This window comes from Lichenostomus cassidix, chromosome 17 (genome assembly GCF_008360975.1).
Source record: "Lichenostomus cassidix isolate B80296 chromosome 17, HeHo_3.0, whole genome shotgun sequence".
NCBI lineage: Eukaryota > Metazoa > Chordata > Aves > Passeriformes > Meliphagidae > Lichenostomus > Lichenostomus cassidix.
Genome location: NC_139497.1, coordinates 8,195,020 through 8,215,576, shown reverse-complemented (window position 1 = coordinate 8,215,576; position 20,557 = coordinate 8,195,020). Strand labels below are relative to the sequence as shown.

At 48.6% G+C, this 20,557-nt stretch overlaps 1 protein-coding gene across 1 annotated transcript; it reads right to left on the bottom strand.

Annotated features, from left to right (window-relative positions):
* Positions 1 to 1,961: 1,961 nt before the first annotated feature.
* TNFSF8 (TNF superfamily member 8) lies at positions 1,962 to 18,440 on the bottom strand. The gene is made up of 4 exons (XM_085076343.1): positions 17,931 to 18,440; positions 11,382 to 11,427; positions 3,636 to 3,707; positions 1,962 to 3,107 (listed from the first exon to the last, which is right to left on the bottom strand). The coding sequence occupies exons 1-4, from the start codon at positions 18,123 to 18,125 to the stop codon at positions 2,710 to 2,712; spliced, it is 711 nt and encodes a 236-aa protein (XP_084932469.1). The 5' UTR covers positions 18,126 to 18,440; the 3' UTR covers positions 1,962 to 2,709.
* Between the last annotated feature and the right edge of the window lie 2,117 nt (positions 18,441 to 20,557).

Sequence of the window (20,557 nt, the reverse complement as noted above, 5' to 3'; positions counted from 1 at the left end):
ACAGAGATTATGGATAACTCCTATAGATGCCCCATGGCCAAGCAGATACCAGATTAAGATGTAGCTTTATCAGTGTCTGGGAAGAGCAAAACCCCTTGACAGAGCAGCCCTGAGGGGTTGTTGTCTGCTCGAGTTGGCAATCCCACACAGGCACAGAAAACCCCACATTTGCCACATCTGAGGATGAGGGGAGGAATTTTCCCAATTTCTCCATGATTTCGGTGCTTTTAGGATCCCTCCCCTCTCCTGGGCTGGCTCTGGTTCCTCAGAAGATGCTCCTGGGCAGAGCCACGACCCTCCAGCTCCAAACAGGGCTGTTCCTCCTGCTCCTGCTGCTGCTGAAGTGTCACATCCTTGTGGGAAGGACCAGCCTGGATATTTGTTTAAACACAGGATTGTTGTCAAAAATGACCTGCTTCAAAAAACTTAGGGGGGAAAAAAAAAACAAAAAAGGAGGGAAAAGGGATGAAGAATGAAGTGACTTGGCGCCTGCCTGGCTCAGGGCCTTGCTCCAGTGAAAGCTATTTAACATTTCTATAACTGATGGGAAAATTGTCCACTATTAATGGGCTCTCTGTCTGGCTATAATTTATTCTTATTTCTGAGAGGCAATGGGGTAGAGGCCAGATTTCTCCACCCAGAGGTATTAAAAAGCTTGGGGCTGAACAGCTTAGCACTGCTTTGTCAGGATTTTCTCCATCTGCCAAAATAACAGAATAAAATCACCCTGTGCAGAGAGAGCTGCTTTATTTTTTAAAGAATGCCCTTTCTCTTTGTCTTTAAAGCCTTGGGGGAGAGGAGGAGTGGTGGGATGTGCGAGGAAATGCATATTTTGATTCACTGACTGCTTCTATATTGAGGAGCTATGATCCCTCACTGCCAGGCTCCCTTAAACTGCTCTGGAAATTGGTCATGTGTGTCAAAGTGGAGGCAAATAGAAGTTAAAAACCCAGTTCAGAGACAGGAGGGATTTATAGGGCCCAGAGGGGTGAGGAGATCCCAGTGGAGGTTCCAGAGTCATAGGCAGGGTCAGCTGACTCATATAAAATGAAATTTCTCCTTGCTAAGAGAAAAAAAAAGAAAAAGAAAATGAAATCATGTTTTGGTTTTTTTTTCTTTTGGATTTAGTTTTCTTTTCTTTTTTCCCCTGAGTCATGAACAGCAGAAGGAATTTTTGTTTGCATCAAAGAATAGCAAATCAGACATTGCCTATCTCCAGCACTGAATCATATCAGTTGCTGCTGACCTTTAGAAAGTGGTTGGTGTATTTTGGAGTCACCTGGCCAATGAGACAAAAACCTCATCATTATGCACCATCAGTTTCTGGTGATGTAAAACAAGAAACAAATTGCTGCTCTGAGGAATATTTGGAGTGAGCTGCACCAGTCACCAACATCCACTGAGCTTGGATGATGAACCTCTGGTTTCTCCAGCCAGAAACTCAATCTATGACTAAATGTGTTCTGTGGAGACTTTGCCAAGTTCCAGTCATAGAAAAATGTGAATTGTGCAAGGGGAAAAACTCCAGTAATGGTGAAAATAGGCTGTAGTAGGATCTCAGAGATGAAGGGAAAAGGGGAAGGACTGAACTGGCACCAGCTTTGGGAATGCTTTGGTCCTTCCCTCCCCACGCTGTGAGAATGAAATTTCAAATAAATGCCTGTGTTACTGAAGTTCATGGTATAAGAGGGCCTGAGATTCCTCTTCAATCCTGCATTGTCTAAACGTTCCAGGAAGCCAAAGAACTCCAATCCCACCCATCCTCTGGGCTGCCCAAACATGACAGCTCCCAGCTGAGGGCCACTCTGAAACTGCCTTGGGGAAAGTCTGGACCACAGCCTGGACTTTGGGAAAGTCTGGATTGGTGGCTTTCAGCCCAGTCAGTGTCACACAGGGACTGCCAGACTGGCAGGGCAGCACTCGAGGAAAATTCACCCCAATGAACTCTGCTATTTGCTAGATTTGCAACTCCATTGCTGTTTTAATATTTAATAGGAAAAGGTCTGAGAACCCCAGGGGAGAACAGAGGCTGAGCACTCTGCTTAGACAAAGTCTCTGTCCCAAAGAGCTTTATATTTAAATAGAAAAGATGGATAAATAGTGACAAGGAAGACACTTGAAGGAAATGGCATCAAGTCCATAGCAGAATGCAGCACAGAAATATCCTGTAAATCCCATATCTCCTCTGTCCTGTCCCAGAGTTTCAGCTACCAGCCCGAGAGTCAATAATTTCATCAATTTTACTGTCGTCCCATGAATCTACTCCAGAGCTCTTGTTGTGTGCCCACGGTAAAGAAAAGCCTTGACTACAAGCTTTGACTGTTGGTTTTTTGGAAAGACCAGGTTAAAACACTACTCCATAAATAGAGTTAAACTTCCCCATGTCCTGAGAGCAGTTTATGACCCCAAAGTCTCCATATTGTGGATTTTCCCCATGATCTGGCTGTGTTTTCATCTGTGTTTGCACAGATTGTTTGGAGGAACCCTCAGTGGGTCTGTGGCTGGATGATCCAACAATCCCACCCGGAGCCAAGCCAGGATCCTGTCAGGTGTGGGTCCTGCCGTGGTTTTTTCTGGGACACTCATGAATTTCCTTGTTCACCTGAGGGATGAGGTGAGATGGGGAGTTGAAACCAAGGTGGTGCCTAGTGAAAGCAGGCTGGTGTTCAGAGAAAGAGTCTGGGCAGCAGTGGGAGCTCAGAGAGCTTCTCACTTCCCGTCGCTGTACATCAACACCCCGAGAACATTTTCATTGGGAAGGGAAACATCATTCAGGAACTCGGGATGGTTCAGTGTCACTGATATTCGATCCTCCACGCCCAGGCGTGTCAGGTGGAGCTGCAGCAGGGTCTTAAAAGTCTTCTCCTGGCAGCTTTCCGCCGCGCACAGCGTGGATAAAGTCTGCCTGTCCACCTTGCCGTTCACCAGCAGCTCGATCTTGAGGTCGATGGGGCTCTTGGAGCAGTTGGGAAAGTGGAAGTTCAGGTGGCAGAAGATCAAGTAGAGGCCTTCCTTCCTGATCACCAGCTCGTGGCTCTGGCACTGTATGGCCTCACAAATGCCTTTCTCCACCAGGCTCAGCTTGGAGCTGTTGGCTGTGCTGGACACTGGGAAGGAAAGCAGAGGAGGTTAACTCGGAGCTGCAGTGACCTCACCTCAGCACTTCCAGCAGTGTTTCCTGGTAAAAGGACAGACCTGCTCCATGGTTTCCTGGAAACTCCAAGGAAAGGCATGGCTGGGAGTCCACATGTGGAAGTGGGGCATTAAAAATTCCAAGGGTTTACCCAGCCCTCGGGAAATCCAAACCACAGAAAGGCATGAATGTTCATCTCCATGATTTCCCCACTTGGCATTTGAAGGGAATTCATGGAGATGTACATTCCTCAGTGCATCTGCAGAAGGGAAGTTTTTATTTCCTTTTATTTTTATCAAGTTAAACAAGGTTTATAGGACCAGAGAGGGGCTTGCCAACCGCATTCCAGGAGAGCTAAGGAATTTTTTCCCTATAAAATGCCCATTTGGTCAAAAGAGCTATTTGCCACTGAACCCGGTGTGAATGACACGAGCAGCTCTTCAGACAGCTCTGAAATTTCCCTTTCCCAACTCTTTCCCCCCAGCCTGGACTCCCCACTGACCTCTCATGTAGGCAACAGCTCCATTGTCTGGGACACGCTGTAGGATCTTCAAATAGTCTTCAAAGGTGTTCCCTGAGGAAAACAACAGAGGAACTGATTGCTCCTGATCATTTCTAGTTGATTTTTTGGGTACTGGAAAATACAGTCAGCACTGGGTACCCCACTTGCAGCATGGAGGAGTTGGTTTTCTCTCCTTGGCTGATAATATCTCGTCTGCACAGAAAATTCAGAGCAGTGTCACTCAAATGGGAAATCTATAACAGCCTAAAGCTCTGGTGGATTGCAGCTCTCAGCCAAGAAAAATGAAATTCCTTATCCTGCTTCTTAAAAGTAGGGGGGATGGTTTTAAACTAAAAGAAGGTGCGTTTGGAATAGATATAAGGAGGAAATAAAATGAGGGTGGGGAGGCTCTGGCCCAGGGTGGGAATGGAGGAGCTTTTAGAGCTTCCAACCCAAACCAGTCTGGAATTCTGTGATTGTTTGAAATAGAAATTATGTGCAGATTAAGCTTAATTTAACCAAATTATTTTTATGGTGCAATTATAGAGGCTTTTAAACATTTAAGTGGAACATAATTCTGAAAATGGCTCTTTGGGTGTTTTTGGAATATCACTCTGTTCCCTCCCAGTTAAAAGGTGGATTTCACCAGGACTATAGGTCATTCATAGAATCCTAGAGTGGTTTGGATTGGAAGGGATCTTAAAGCTCATCTCATCCCACCCCTGCCATGGCAGGGACACCTTCCACTGTCCCAGGCTGCTCCAAGCCCTGTCCAGCCTGGCCTTGGACACTGCCAGGGATCCAGGGGCAGCACAGCTTCTCTGGGCACCAAGGACCCTCGAAAGCTGCTGCTAGAGGGGCCAAGGTGGGCTCATTCCTGTCCCGCTGCCCCTGCACAGCCCGAGGGCACAGCCGTGTCCGGGGAATGTCCCAAATCCACAGCGCCGGGACGGGGAAAGTGCGGGGGCTGTCCCGCCGAGCCGCGCGGGGATGGCTGCATCCCACGGGACACGGGAACATCCCACGGGACACGGGAACATCCTACGGGACACGGCAACATCCTACGGGACACGGGAACATCCCACGGGACACGGGAACATCCCACGGGAACTGCTGCATCCCACGGGACACGGGAACATCCCATGGGACACAGGAACATCCCACGGGACACGGGAACATCCCACGGGAACTGCTGCATCCCACGGGATACGGGAACATCCCACGGGAATTGCTCCATCCTACGGGAGATGCTCCATCCCACGGGACACAGGAATTGCTCCATCCCACGGAAACTGCTCCGTCCCATGGGATACGGGAACATCCTACGGGAACTGCTCCATCCCACGCGAGGCTGGGACGGCTCCATCCCACGGGACGAGAGATACGTTCCGTCCCACGGGACACGGGCGCTGCTCCATCCCACGGCCGCGGGGACAGCTCCATCCCACGGCCGTGCCCGGCACTGCAGGCGGCCGCGTCCCGGCACCGCATCCCGCTGTCCCCTCCCCTTCATCCCGCCGTCCCCTCCCCTTCATCCTGCTGTCCCCTCCCCTGTATCCCGGTGTCACCTCCCCTGCATCCCAGCACCGCATCCCCGTGACCCAGTTCCTGCATCCCAGACCCTGCTCTCCACTTCTCCCCCTTGCATTTCACCTCCTTCTCATCCACACTCGCTCCTTCCATCTCCTCTGTGTGTTTTTGCTCCTCTCACCCTGCTGGATGTTCAGTTAATGGCACTGACTGTCCATCCCTGGAAGTATCCAAGGCCAGGCTGGACAGGGCTTGGAGCACCCAGGGATAATGGAGCTGGGCCAGGGCAGGTCAGGCTGGAGATCAGGAAAGGTTCTTCCCCCAGAGGGTGCTGGGCACTGCCCAGGCTCCCCAGGGAATGGGCACAGCCTGAGGCTGCCAGAGCTCCAGGAGTGTTTGGACAATGCTGCCAGGGATGCCCAGGGTGGGGTTGTTGGGTGTCTGTGCAGGGACAGGAGCTGGGCTGGGTGATCCTGTGGGTCCTTCCAGCTCAGGACATTCTGTGATTCTATGATTCTAATAAGAACTCTATTTATATGCAGAGTGGGATAAGGATCTTAAGTTTCATAGGATTCCAGAAACTGGTGGTAACGATAAGAGATTCAAATCTGCAGACTTGCTGTATCTACATGACCTGATTTCTAAGGGGGTCTTGATAAGGAGTATGGATAAATCAGAGAGAAGCTGATCCCACACCCAAGTTCCCCTGGCTGGAAGAGTGTTGGTGTGGTGTGTATTGCATCCTCTGCACTCCATTGGAGACAGGGGCTGTGGATAGCTTGAAAAAAATTGCAGTATTTCTCTGATTTCAATAGTTTAAAGACTTTTGGAGAGAGCAGGAGCTCACTGTGCTCCAAGAATGAGTAAGCCATGTAGCAAAGTCCCTTCACCATTCTGGAAATCCCCAAAGAAAAACCAAAGCCTGCTCTCCTGGTGTTAGTCATGTCAATATAGCATTTCAGTGAGGGCACTACAGAGATGTGGAGATACAGCTGATTGAAAACCCTTCTGGCCCTAGAGCTGTTGTGGTGATCACAAGGATCTGGCAACACCAGCAGCACCCCGAGCCCACTCACACTGTGTCCTACAGGAGGGGAGAGATTATTTACAGAAACTCAGTGGCATTTAGGGGTTTTACCCTCCAGAAAATCCCCTGCTGCACCAGCAGCCTTTGGGAGCTGCAGCCCTGCAGTCTCTGCCAGGCCAGCAAAGTGCTGAGCCTGCCCAAAACAGCCCAGAGCTGCTCAGGGTATCCGTGGCATCTCTACAGATCTCCCCTTGCTGACCTGGCTGCACTTTGCATTTCTTGGTGTCAGCAGGTTTGCTGTGCTTGTGTCTAAACCGTTTATTTGGTGACATCAGCTGCATTACTCAGAAGGCAAATCATTAAAAAAAATTTCTTTCAGACAGACAGCTCTGCTTCTCGCTCTGCAGAGACAGCTTAGAACTGTTTTCTCCTTTTATTTCTCACGTTAATTCTTTTATCTGAAACACTGCAGCTCCAGCCAAGAGAGGCTGAAATTACCAGGGCTTCAGGACTGATCGATGGGTGTGCTCCCATCCCCTAACTGGCTTTGCACGAGTCACGGTGTAAATCAGAGCTAATCCCTCTGCAATCAATGGGATTAGAGGAGCTTAAAAATACTGAGAGAAGGGGGAAAGACAAAGCAGCGTTTGGGGCTAAGGACCAAGGAGACCACACTGTGTGCTGTGGGGCAGAGGGGCTGCACATCTGCTTCGAGGAAAGCTGCTGATAAGGGAGAGGTCTGAGTGGGGAGTCCTAAAGAAGACATCAGGAGATAACTTGTTTTTGTCTTTTTGACCCCTTTTACCACAGGATGGGCATCCAGAGGCTGCAGTCCTGAGGAAAAGAGTCTGACTGTTTCCAGGAGCTTGATGCAGCTTTTCCCCAGTGAGCCAAAGGGGCTGGGAAATGGGACTGGGAAATGGGGGCTGGGAAATGGGGGCTGGGAAATGGGACTGGGAAATGGGGGCTGGGAAATGGGGGGCTGGGAATGGGGCTGGGAAATGGGACTGGGAAATGGGGGCTGGGAAATGGGGGCTGGGAAATGGGGGCTGGGAAATTGGGGCTGGGAAATTGGGGCTGGGAAATGGGGACTGGGAAATGGGGCTGGGAAATGGGGCTGGGAAATGGGACTGGGAAATGGGACTGGGAAATGGGGGCTGGGAAATGGGGGCTGGGAAATGGGGCTGGGAAATGGGACTGGGAAATGGGGGCTGGGAAATGGGACCCAGAGGAGCTTCAGCCTCGCTGGATTTCCCCCTGAGGTGCAAAATGAAGCCCTGAGGTTCCCTGGGAGCATCAAAACACAACAGCACCTTGTCCAGCCAGGAGGATCCCCAGGTCTCTGGGACACCTGGGCCCATGGATGCTGTCAGGCAGGTCCCAGAGGAGCTGGCTGTGCCTGGGAAAGCTCTCCCTGCTGGCTGCCTCAGTTTCCCCACCGCTGAGATGGGAGCAGCAGCAAAGGGCACTGAAACCACGAGCTGAAAGTGGCTCTGTCAGCATGGAAGGTGCTGCTCCCCAGCCATGGAAAGCCCCTCGGCTGGGGCTCCTGAGGCTTGTCCTGGTCCCAGCCATCCCCTGGGGACATTCTGCTGCCCTGGGGGTGGCATCACCCCCGGCTGGGGGCTGGGTGTGGGCAGGAACAGGAGCAGGGCAAAACCCTGAATTATTTTACGAAGTAAAGAAGTAAAAGCAGGCAACAAACAGCTTTTGATTCCTCTGGAACCCCCGTGGATTGAAGTGCTTATGGAATTAGCCCAAGGACTGTCACTCTGCTCTGAAGGGCACTGAACTCAGCCACCAACTTTACCTCCTTCCAGAAACAGAAATTAAAGAAATATCCCTTTTTTCCCCACTAAATTTAGGAAGAATCTCTTCTGATTTACTGCACACCTGAGTCCTGCGAAACCTGTAGAGTTTTAGGTCAAAGCTCTTCAAATCTCTGCCTGCTTGTCAGTGTAGCAGTGGTCACCTAATGTCCTGAGCTGTTCATATAAATATGTGTGTACACAGATATACTCATCTATATACAGATATACTCATCTATATACAGATACACTCATCTATATACAGATATACTAATCTATATACAGATATACTAATCCATATACAGATATACTAACCCATATACAGATATACTAATCTGTAGCTCGTGTTTCAAGTATTGGAGAGAGGGAAGAGCCAACATTCAGCATTTTGAGCAATACCAATCACCTCATCTGTAATTAACAAAGCCACCAGCCCCAGTTATGACTCAGTGGGATGTGTGCAGTGCAGTTTCCCCCGGATGCTGGCCTGGAGGAAGCCTCTGCACTCTTTTCAGCATCTGCAAGCCCAGGCTTGCCCAAAGTTTTCAAACTGAGAAGTTTGGATTTTTCAAACCGACATTTTTCAAACAACTGCTCTGCCCTGACCTCCCAGGGGCAGAGAGACCTCAGGCAGTGTCACATTTATGCACACAGACACCTCTCTGGACTGAGGCTGAGAAGGGAAAAACCTTCATGGTCTAAGGGTGAAATGTATGTTTCTGTCCTGGGATTCATGTCAGCTGCCCTGCAATGTCATCACAGAATCCCAGAGGCACTGAGGTCAGAACAACCTCCCAGACCATCAAATCCAGCCTGTGCCTAACCCCCACCTTGTCACCAGAGCACTGAATGTCACCTCCAGTCTCCAGGCTGAGCCCTTTCCCAGCTCCCTCAGCCACTCCTCATAAAGTTGGGATAATTCCATGCTGGAAAAGATCAGATTTACTTGCAGAGGGCCAAACTACCCTCTGAGATATTGCTGCAAGTCTGAAAAGGCTTCTTGGCTCATTGGCTTCAGCCTGATTTACTCCATGGTGGCAAGTTTGTGACTGTCACCTGTGTTATATTAATTTATCAGAGTCAGATTTTTATTTGGGAACCTATTTCCCATTGAAACTGTGAGTTTCTTTTCCTGGTCTGTCCAGTGCCACAGAAAAATACCTATAAATGATACGTGCGTGTGTCCATTTGTATTTAGAGATTTTATTTTCCCCTTTTTTAAATGAGAAGAGATTTTGGTACCAAATCTCTGCAGTTCAAATATCAAGAAAAGCCATCAGCCCAGGATTGCACAATTCCCAGGGAAATGAGGCACAGAGAGGCCAGCAAGGAGATGATGAGGGCTGCACCTTTCCAGAGTCTGCAGGTCATAAATTTCTCTGTGAGCTCATTTGCCCTCTAAAAAATGAACATTAACACCCCTGTGATCCACACTAATACATGATTTGTTATTTGTGAAATGGGGATGAGTTTCTACAGAGAAACACTTCCACAGAAAGAACATCTAACAAACATTTGGTTCGTAATGGATTTAATTCCTCCCCTGTTGCTCAGGTGCTGCATCGACAGTGGCACAGAGGATTTGAGGAGATTGATCCCATTTTTCACACAGATATTTAATGAGCTGACACTGCAATGCTCTCAGCCTGTGCCTGTGGATTCCTGCAGCCCCACTGACAGCTGAGTCAGGGCTGGAAATCTCCCCTAAATCTGCTTTAGTGCCCACTGGTGTTTAGCTAACAACAGAACATCATCTCATTTGGGGATTTAAATTCAATCATCGCATTTTCCTGCTTTAATAAGCCACAGAGAATTAATTCAGGGTTGTGGCTGAGCTGCTGCCCATTGGCATCTCGGGTATGTCTCTAGCTGAATGACCTCAGCTGGTCCCAGCAAGGAATTGTTGTGTCACAGGATTGTGGAATGTTTGGGTGGAAAGGACTTTAAAGCTCATCCATGGCAGGGACACCTCCCACTGTCCCAGGCTGCTCCAAGCCTTGTCCAGCCTGGCCTTGGACACTTCCAGGATGGAGCTGTGTCTCCCAGCAGCATCTCTGAGATGCTGGCACTGACTCAAGCTCAGCACCCAGCTGCCAACCGGGCAGTGCTGGTTTGTCACTCCCTTGCCCATTTTCCCCTCATTCATGGGTACAAAACACATCCAGTTCACACCTGGGCTGCCTGAGAGACACACAGAGATCCAAATCTGAACCCACAGCAGCTCCAGCCTCCCCACAGTCCCCACCCTGCAGTGTTGCTCCTTGCAGTGGTTGCCACAAGTCCCTGCTTGGTTGCCAGCAGGCAGCAGCTGACAGAGCTCCCTGGGAGGGACCTCAGTAAATCACCCACTGGGGTATATTTAGTAATTAATTAGCCCTGGTTTATTCCTTTGAAGAGGAAAATAAAAAGCCCTGCTGATTTGCTCACATGTGAATGCTCTATTACACTCCAACAGAGACTGATGGGCAGTGAGGGTGAGCTGGGAGAGCATCTAAATCCACTAAAACCAGCTTTCAGCAGCTCTTCCTGCCTTGGGGTCTCACTAGCAGTCCCTGTTTTGTCTTTCACTAATGGCATCATCTCAGATTTAGCAGCAGAATTCACAAATTCAGAGCAAGAGGATGCCTGGGATTGCTATGGACCCAAAGACTGAAATGTCCTGCCTGATGAAACAGCATCCTGGCCATTCCTGGGGAGAGCACTTTGCTCCTACCTGGCACCTGCCAGTGCTGGTGAGGGAAAAAACCAATTGGCTGCTTGAGCTGAAATAAACATATATATATCTATATTTGATGTTCCTGATTTATGCTAAGGAAAAGCAGAATGTTGGTAAATTGTCTCTGTTAGACAGATTTCCTGTTTGAGGCTCCCTGTGCTCACACTCTGCCTGCTTCAATTCCTTGCTCTGTGCCTTTTGCTGCTCTTTCCCACTTGTCCCTTCTCATCCCACCCATTCCCTTCTCCCTTTTCCCCACAAACCAGGAGCTGTTTTGGAATACATGGAACACATTTTCACCCCTCCCTTGGGAAGATGAGGACTTTACACACACATTTGCAAGAGCCAGCACTTCAAACGAGACCTTAAAAGTCAGAGTGATGTTCACATCATCTGGCAAAAAGCTCTTCTGCAAAGACACCCCAGGGCACATTCAGAAATATTTGTTATTTCCTCAGCCGTGCCCTGGCTCCTGGATGTACTGAGTAATTTGAAAGCTTCTTTCTTATTATTATTTTCATTTTTTTCCCCCACCACTTTGGCTCTTCACCAAGAAGAGTCTTTACGGGAAATGTTAAAAAGCGCATAATTGGTTGATTTGTGACCCTGGGCAATATTTGCATTGCAGATGTCACAAATTGCACAAATTTATTTAGGGGTCTTACCTGTCCTGATGGGTTTTTTGATGCCCTCCATGGCAGGATCAGCTGCCTGAAAGAGAATAAAGAGAAGGGATGGTTATTCTGGGAACAGGGCATATCCACTGCACATGCAACTCGGCTGTAAAAGTAGATCTGAAATGTTTCCCTTTCTTTCTAACACAGAAAATTGATGTTTCTGACACAGCCAGATTCTCTCGGTGCAGTGAGACATTTCTGTGGGGTCTGTTGGGGTTTTTCCAGAAGGGTAAGTCCTAAAAATCCCACTCTGGGGCTTGCAAAGCTTGGAGAGCTTTGAGTGAGTCTGGACAGCCTTGAAAGACAACTTTTGTCCCTGGGAAAGAGAATTAAAGCTGTAGAAGCCCAGAAAGCATTGTCCTGCCTCACCTCTCCTCTTCCTTCACCCCGAGATGTCAAACCAAGGGTCAGAATTCCACAGGGAATTGTCAGTGTGACACGAGGAATTCCCAGGAAAACAATTCCATTGCTCTGATCACACCTTTCTGCCACTCAGACACAAAACCTCGAGTCACTGACAGCTCAGAAATGTCCAGCAATGCCCTCAAAGTCCTCCCAGCTCTGTGTCACATCCCTTCACTCTCCCACTGGGTGATCCCACAGGGATTTAGTGCCAGGGAATGGGTTTTGCTCAGGCTGGGCTGAACCAGCTCCTCTCACCTGGGTACAAATTACCTGGGCTGATTATGCAGCTTAATTAGCAGCTTAGCACATCAGTGTGGAGCTGGAAGGGATCCATTAGCATCATCAGATCCTTCCCTCTGCTCCTTTTTTACCTAAAACTAAACCATGGGACTGAAAACCTCTCCCTGGAGCCCCATCAGACTCAGTGCCCTGAGCTCCTCCCTGTGCTCTCACCCACCAGGATGTCCAGGAAGGAGGAATTTGGGAAGCTCTTCCAGCTCTAGCAACATCTGATATCTCCTGGGAGAAACGAGGCAATCCTGTGGTGGGAATTAGCTTCATCCATACAGCAAAAACACCTCATTTCTGGGTGTAAATTGGATAAATGAGTGGTGTGGGGAGAAGGAAGGTGGGTGGGCAGCAAGAGAAGCTGTGTTGGGTCTGTTTGTGGTACTTCATGTTCTAATCCTAAAAATTTAGGAATATTTTTAATTCGATTTTGGCCATGTTTCCAACCATGCTGAAGTGTAGAGCTGCATCTACTCTCAGCAAAACAAATGGTTATCCTCTGGTTTTAATGGCAAATTCTGTGTCCTGCAGAGATGGCAGAGCTGCTCCCAGGTGGACTGGGCAGTGACAGGTGAATGGTGAGACTCACTGATCTTTGGGCTCTTTTCCAACTGAAATGATTCTGTGATTCTCCAGGAATTTGGAGATCTGTGGTTTGTTCCTTTTCTCTCCCCACACCTGTGTAAAGCAGGGCAGAGTCACCTGCTGAGCCAAGATCTCTCCCTGAGCTGCACAGGAAGGTGCTGGGGCAGCAGCAGAACAGGAACCCAGAGATGGAATTTGAAAAAAAATCTGTATTTCCAAGCTTTTTGTCCCCAGCACAACATCCTCCCTTGGGAAATCTCATGGATTTCATCACATATCATCAAATGTGAGACTGAGAAGGGTTTGGGCTGAAAACACTCCCAGGAATCTCTGCCAGGATCCTCCTTTGCCCCCTGCCCTGGGCTGCCCCTCTGACACACATTCAGAGTTCAATGCAATATCTGAACATTTCTGCTCTCTGGGAAGAATTAAAGATCTTTCAGGTGACCAAAACAGGATGCTCTGCTCCCAGTGAGGTGACACTCAATGAAATCAGGCAGCCAGGGAGGTGTTTGCCTTGCTGCTAGCTCAGAGCCTGCTCTGCTCTCAGAGCAACAAATCCAAATTAAAATGGACTGAAAGCATTGTGTTCTCACCTGGGAAGGCTCCCAGTGAGTCAAACCAGCACACAGCAATGCAATTTATTTTAGTGTCAGTTGAGTAGATACTGAAATAAAACTTTAGAAATTCCTTTGAAATGTTACTGGCATGATTTCTTTCTTTTCCAATGGCAGGAATAGCACGTGTAACGCTGTCATTTGGAATGCAAAAAGGCACACAGGAGGAGCCCAAACAGATTAAATTCTACATTGCCAGCTCAGAAAGAATTCCTGACAATGAATTTCACCCTGTCTGGAGTGATCTGGAGGCTGATGATGAAGGGTCTCAGTCTTTACTCAGCAAGAAGAATAATTTGAGTTTGCTTTATTAGCGAAAATGATAATCAGGCATCAGTGAAAGTGATTTATTTCTTCCTCCCCTTAATCATTTTACAAGAATTTTTCTCAAGCTGAGGCAGAATAAAGGCTCGTTCAAAATTCTTGTGTCACAATGGTGAATATTCATTGAAGCAGACACCTCTGAGCACTGGGAGGGTGGGGAGGCCTTGGCTCAGGGTGCCCAGAGAGGTTGTGGATGTTCCCTTCCTGGCAGTGTCCAAGGCCAGGCTGGACAGGGCTTGGAGCAGCCTGGGAGAGTGGAGGGTGTCCCTGCCATGGCAGGGGTGGGGTGGGATGGGTTTTAAGGTCATCCCAACCCAAACCAGTCTGTGATTGTGTGAAATGTTTTTCTACCTCCAGGCAGCCCAAGGAAATGCTCCAAACCATGATGGGCTCAGGTCTCTGGACTCAGGACAAGAACATCTCCCACAGCAGCTCCCTGGGGAAGAGCTCTTTGGTTCTCTGCCCTCAAAGGAGATTCTTCAATTTAAAAAGAAGCCCCAAGGCTCTCCCGGGGTTCAGCCTCAAACCATCATGATTTCAGGGCAATTTCTCCATGGGAAGGGTGGCCATGGCAAACCCATGGAGGACTGGAGTCCCCATCCCTGGAGGTGTCCAAGGAAGGTCAGGAGGTGACACTCAGTGCTCTGGGCTGGGGACAAGGTGGGCATTGGGCACAGCTGGGACTCGATGGCCTCAGGGGGCTTTTCCAACCTCAGGCATTCTGGGATTTACTCTATGCCCTGACTCTGGCTGGGGAGGAAGGGAGTTGGTGGCACTTCAGGTGGGTGACCCTGAGGTGACAGGAGGCGAAGATCAGAGCTGGACATGAGAAGCCCAGAGAGCAGAGCACTGTCCCCTAATGCCGATGAGCCTCACAGGAAACAGAGCCCTGGGGGAAAAACAGTTTTTCCTGTACTGACAGAAGCTGTTAAAGTGGCATCTCCAGCCAGCAGGTGACTGTCACAGCACAGAACCCCCTCAGAGGGAGCAGTTTTCTCCTAAAGCGCCTCAGTGGATTTCCTGTAGTGCTCAACGAGTGGGAAATCTGTTTTAATTTCATTTTTTAAATCGTATTTTATTTTCCTTTCTGTCACTGTTGCCACCAGAGGGGGCTAAAAAACCCCAACTGGGGCACCTGGGGCCAAAATGAGTTTTAAGAAGACGTAACACCCTAATAAATCCTGCAGAATGCTGCTGGGCGATGTAGAGGTGATTCACAAATCCACTGCCAAAGGTTTTTAACAGCCTTGAAGACCAGCTCAGCAAATAGAAAAAACCTGCACTGACCTTTAGTATTTGCCACGTTGGTGATAAAAAGGTTTTCCCACACAATTCAGAGGTTCAATGTAACCCTGATTGTGGACTCTGGACATTCACACAGGATTTGTTAATGGGGTGGTCCAGGTGTCTGATGAACCTTCTTGTACAGCACGAGATTTGTGAGGCTCTGTGTGCCTTAAAATGCCATTTTCCAGCCCTTTCCGTCCCATTCCTTGTCACTGGTTTCCTATCTCTCTCTCTGTAGACCTAAATATCTACAGAAATGTGTATTTATACACACATCCAGCAGCAGTGGATGCAGCAGGCAGGAGGGTGGAATGTTTAACACACTTATGAACAGTGGTAAGAAGAAAAAATGAAGACTTCAGACCACCTTGCAGGGACTATTCTCCCTCCAGGGGAAAATAAAGTCACTTGTGACAGATCCACAATGGCCTGAAGCCAAGTGGTTCTGCAGATGGAAGCTGAAGAAATTAATTTATTTCAGCGCTGCAAATACCTCCAGAAAATCAGAGTTTAGCTCCAAAAATGACCCTTCCCAAGGGTGGCTCAAATGTGCTGTGCCACCCTTCTTGAAAACAAGGCGTAAAGGAAATTCCTTGGGGTGCTGGAAAGTGGGGAGGTGTGACACTGTCTGCTCGAGGTGCTGCAGGATTCAGAGAAGCAGCTTTGAATCATAGTTGCCTTTCTCATTTGGCCTTTCATGGTGTGTTTCCCTCCTTTGGAGCACCCAGGCTGTGGGTGTTGCAAATGTTCTCTCTGCACAGTTTGATTTTCCTTTTCCAGTCTGCCTGCCTTCGTCTTCAATTAGGCAATTATGAATTCATCAAAAGGGACACAAGCAGCCAATTTTCAGCCTGTCCTGGGGGTAGGGGACAGTGGGATCTTGTCACCACAAGTGTCCTCTTAATGCTGTGGCAGCCAAGGATCCAAGCCCTGCATTGTCCCTGTGACCTCAAAGGCCCCTTGGAACAGAGGGAAATAGGAGCTTCTCTCTCAGCTCAGCATAAGGAGGGGGTGAAGGTGTCCCTGAACTCACACAATCCAGCTGAGAACATCTGGAGGGAAAACCTGGTTATCCCAAGGAGGTGACCACAGAAAATGTCGCTCCTCTTGTCACAGTGGAAAGGAAAATAATGAAGCCAAGTGATGATGCTCAAATCCCTACAGCAACTCAACACCCACAGGTTTCCAAGGATTCCCCAGCCCCTCAGGCCCTGGCATGCTGGAAGTGCTCAACCCAACCACAGCTGTGATTCCCAAAGGATTCTGTGCCCAGCCAAGAGCTGCAGTGCTTTTGGAGCAAGCCTGGAGTTTCCTGTGGGATTTGTCCCACAGAAGCACCTCTTGTTCTCTGCTCTGGGAATTCAGGGCCAGTCACACGTGGGGAATGACTGTTCTGCTCCTGAGCTCCCTGAGAGCAAAACACAATCTGTGGTTTGACTGCCAAATTCTCCTCGGAGCGTAAAATTGCTGCTTGATTTTATTTGTTCCTCACACCCCTCAGCTTCTTATTTCCTCCTTCAGCCAAGCTCGTTTTCAAAGCAGCTGCAATGGTGTCATTACTTTTTAAGTCAAAACCTTGGCTCTTTCAGTAATCTTGTTCCTCTGGCAACTCCTGTAACTGCTTCATCCTGATGGAGAAGTGATTTAATGCTTGCTCCATAATAACTACAAATGAAAGCCTCATTATACAGCAAAGCTGTGGCAAGGCTGTAATTACCCAGACTGTTATTTTAAAGATCTCCCCTGATATCGCACTATTTCTCACTGAAAAAGCCCCATGTCTCATGTTAACTGTCCTCAAAGTGCTCCTCTTTGGGGAGAACACTGATTACAGGTAAACGATTCCTCGCTGGTGCAGCTTGAAGGAGTATCAGTCAAGCCCTCCTGGTTTAATTTCTCGGTAATGTGCATACACAGAGACGCTGATTGCCCTGGGTAAATTTAGCAAGAGAAAATATTAAGTCAAAGGATCATATTTTGTTTTTCATGGCCAGTTCCTCAGGCAGCTCTGTGCTGGAGCTTTCCCTCTATGAATAGCAGTGGAGGTACCTCAGCACTTTGAGTTTTGCAATAAGATTTCAAAGCCTATAAAATTTCTAACCTGGCATTTTACCCTGGTAAAGCTGGCAATGCCCCTGTAAAGTTAGAAATTCACTTTTTATCCCCACAACAATCTGTCTCTGCTCTGGCTGCCACTGGCTCACCATTCAACCCCAGATCCATCCAAGAGCAATTGTCTTTTTAAAAAGTTCAAAATGCCTGTAGGCAGAGGGCAGAAGTGGTTTTGTGTGACCTTGTCTCACTGGTATCCTTCCTGCAGCTCTGGCTGGGTATTAAAAATCCCATCCAAGGGCAGGACTGACAGGTCAGGGAGCAGGAGGGAGTTGCTCAGCCCCCAGCACTGCTCTGGGTGCTCAGGACAGCTCTGCCTCACCACGACAGCAACACAGGGTGTCCCCCAGGGCTGGGACATGGCTCCTGCTGGACCCCAGCTCTGTTTCAGAGCATCACAACAGACCAAATCATCTCAAACCCTGGCTGCTCTCCAAAGGATCAACAGGAGACACACATCAAAGCAGGCAGTGAGCTAACCAGGCTGGTGGCACCTGGATCAGGAGCTTCCAATTTCCATCTAGAGTAGGAGCTGCATGCCAAGAATAAATGCTGTGCGTGGAGAAAGGTCCTCTTTTTCTCTCCCTCTGTGTTTCATCTTTCCCTAATTCATGTATATGTGTTTATAACAGAGGTAGGAACTGTTCTTCTGGCCATGGAATGGGAAAGGGAGAAGAGAAGAGAAGAGAAGAGAAGAGAAGAGAAGAGAAGAGAAGAGAAGAGAAGAGAAGAGAAGAGAAGAGAAGAGAAGAGAAGAGAAGAAGAGAGAAGAGAGAAGAATAAAAAGAAAAATGAAAAGAAAAAGAGAAAAAGAGAAAAAGAGAAAAAGAGAAAAAGAGAAAAAGAGAAAAAGAGAAAAAGAGAAAAAGAGAAAAAGAGAAAAAAAGAGAAAGAGGAAAGTCATGAATCAATTTCTTACCGTCCTCTGGACGACCAGGATCATGATGGTGGCCAAGGCAAAGACAAGCAACACACCCAGGATGGCGATGATGAAATACAAACACACTTTGTTAGTGGCCCCAGGCCTCCTGGAAACAGAGTCTTCATTCACATTCATGGCTGATTCATGCGAGTCCTTCACCTGACAAACTGTTTGCTCCTGCTCCTGGCACATTCTTATATAGCCCTCAAGGCACTGCTCTGGGTCTCCCCTCGCTCGCCTTCAAGTCGCAGCCCATCTCTGCTCCTGGCAGGATTTTCCCCCTTCATCCTGGCTCATGTGATGTGGAAAAAAAACTTCATCACTCGCCGTACAAAGCAAGAGAGCCCCGGGGGCGTGAGGCAGGACGAGCAGGGGAAGGAGCTTCATGTTCTTGCTGAGGGATTTCTCGGCGCTCCGTGCGCTGCACAGAGGTTTCTGATGTCAGAAGGTGAAGAGTCACCAAGGTCCCCCGCCCTGCCGCTGGCTCGCTGTGAAATGGGCAGATATGCAAATTCTCTTTCATTTTATACTCGCTGCAGCTGCAGTCGGGCTCAGGGAGTCGCCCCGAGCTCTGCCTTCCTGTTGTGCACACAAAGCTCTTCTGCTTCCCGACAGAGAGCGACCTGCGGAGCTCTGTGGCCACAGGTGACCTTCGGGCAGCCCAGCTGTGCCCTGGGGTGGCTCAAGCGTGGCATCACCAGCCAGGGGAGGCAGGGAGGGAGGAAATGAGATGGTGCAGCCCTACCTGGAGCCCTGGGAGAAGTTTGGGGCACCAAAGTGTGAAGGTGTGTCCAGGGGAGGGCAAGCAAGGTGGTGGAAAAGGCTGCGAGGGCTGGTGAGGAACGTCTGAGGTCGCTGGGTTTGTCCAGGCTGGAGAGGAGAAGGTTGAGGAGGGGAACTGATGGCAATCAACACCTTCCTCAGAACAGACAGAGGGATGGGAGATGCTGATGCCCTCCCTGGGGAGCAGGACAGCACAGGAGGACAGGGAATGACAGAGCTGTGTCAGGGGAAGTTCAGACTGGACATCAGGGGAAGTTCAGACTGGACATCAGGGCAAGGTTCTTCACTCAGGGGGGGTTAATCACTGCAATAGGCTCCCCGCAGCACTGACCCTGTCCAAGGGCTAAGGAGCATCTGTAAGACTCTCTCAGCCCTGTGATTTCATTTTAGGCAGTCCTGGGAGGAGCAGGGAGCTGGACTCAATCCTTATGGGGCCCTTCCAGCTCAAGGTATTCTGTAATTCTGTGACTGCTCTAGCCTGTGGAGGTCTGGAGATACTTGAGTGAGATTTTCATTGAAGAATTTCACAGAAATGTGTCAGAAACACGTTTTTGATGCAGGATGCGAGTTCCAGGCAGAAAGAAAGCAGTGACACCAAAGTAGCTGAAGGCAGAGGCTGGGCTGTGCCCACAGAGGGTGTCTAATCCCAGGTGTTTTTGCAGTCAGGGAATTCCTTCTCACTTCTATCCTGCCCTAGCCTAGGACTATCCCCCTGGCTTTGCACAGAACTCAGATGAGATTTGTTTATCTGCAAACATTCCTACCCTATCCCAGTGTGAGGAGCCCTGCCTGTTTTCTGTGGGATGACTCCTGGCTTTCTGGCCAGTCCAGCTCAAGACACTTGAGTGTTGCTGAAAATATTCCATGGAATAACATCCATGCAAGACAGTTAACCTTTGTAACAGGATCAAAATTCCTTTTGCTATTTGTCTCAGCTCTTCCCAATTTGATAATCCAAGGTCAGCAAAGAGGATCCTCTCCATGGCCCATCCAGCTCAGCACCTTGCCTTCCCCAGTGAGCAGCAAGACATTCCTTGGGAAGGATATCAGAGCAGAGAAAACAGCTATTTCTGAGTGCAGTTCTCCAGTTTCCTCTGATTTGGGCTTGTGGCCTCCCAGATAAAAGGTAGAATTTTTAAATTTTAATCCAATTGTTCTTTACACCCCTGACATTTTATTATCATTGCTACTATCTTTAATAAAATCACTGGAGCACAGAACCACAAAGGCTCCTATAGATTTGCAAAGTAGTGTTTTTCAGAGCATCCTTTATCACCATGGGAACAGACACAACCTGTTTTTACCAGAAACAAAGGAATGAGAAAATTGTTTCATTTGGTCAGGCCTGATAGGCTGGGTGAGGCAAATCCTCAGCTTTTGGGTCCTTTTTGGTGGATGCAAAACTTCAGGACAGCCATGAGCACCAGAGGTTCTTGTTCTGGAAATGAATCTTGATTATAAAGGAAAGATTTACAAAGTCTTGCGTGGGAAAGTTCATTTGATCCTTTAAGGCAGTAAGTGCAGAGCAGCAAATCCACCTTTGTGGGAAGCAGCATGTGGAGATTCTCCATCAACATCACAGCTCCCCAGCCCTCCTCAGCAATGTGGCAACTCTGAAATGCAGGAAAATCCCAAATCGAAGGGTTTTGCAGTGATTCTAGAACAGGCAGATCCATTTCTCACTCAGGGAGATGATATTCCAGAGGATGGTGGTGATGTAGGTTGAAGGATGTCACCTCATGTGTGGTGTCATGAGGAGAGCCCAATTCTCAGTGAGCTCTTTGGCTTTTAAATTCACACCTGGATGTGCAGGTCAGCTCTTCAAACACTAAACTACATGT

Coding starts and splice junctions, on each gene's coding strand:
- TNFSF8 (XM_085076343.1), bottom strand. CDS start 18,125: ATGTGCCAGGAGCAGGAGCAAACAGTTTGTCAGGTGAAGGACTCGCAT. Junction 11,428..17,930: donor TCCTGGTCGTCCAGAGGACG/GTAAGAAATTGA, acceptor ATTCTCTTTCAG/GCAGCTGATCCTGCCATGGA. Junction 3,108..3,635: donor AGCTGTTGCCTACATGAGAG/GTCAGTGGGGAG, acceptor TTTCCTTCCCAG/TGTCCAGCACAGCCAACAGC.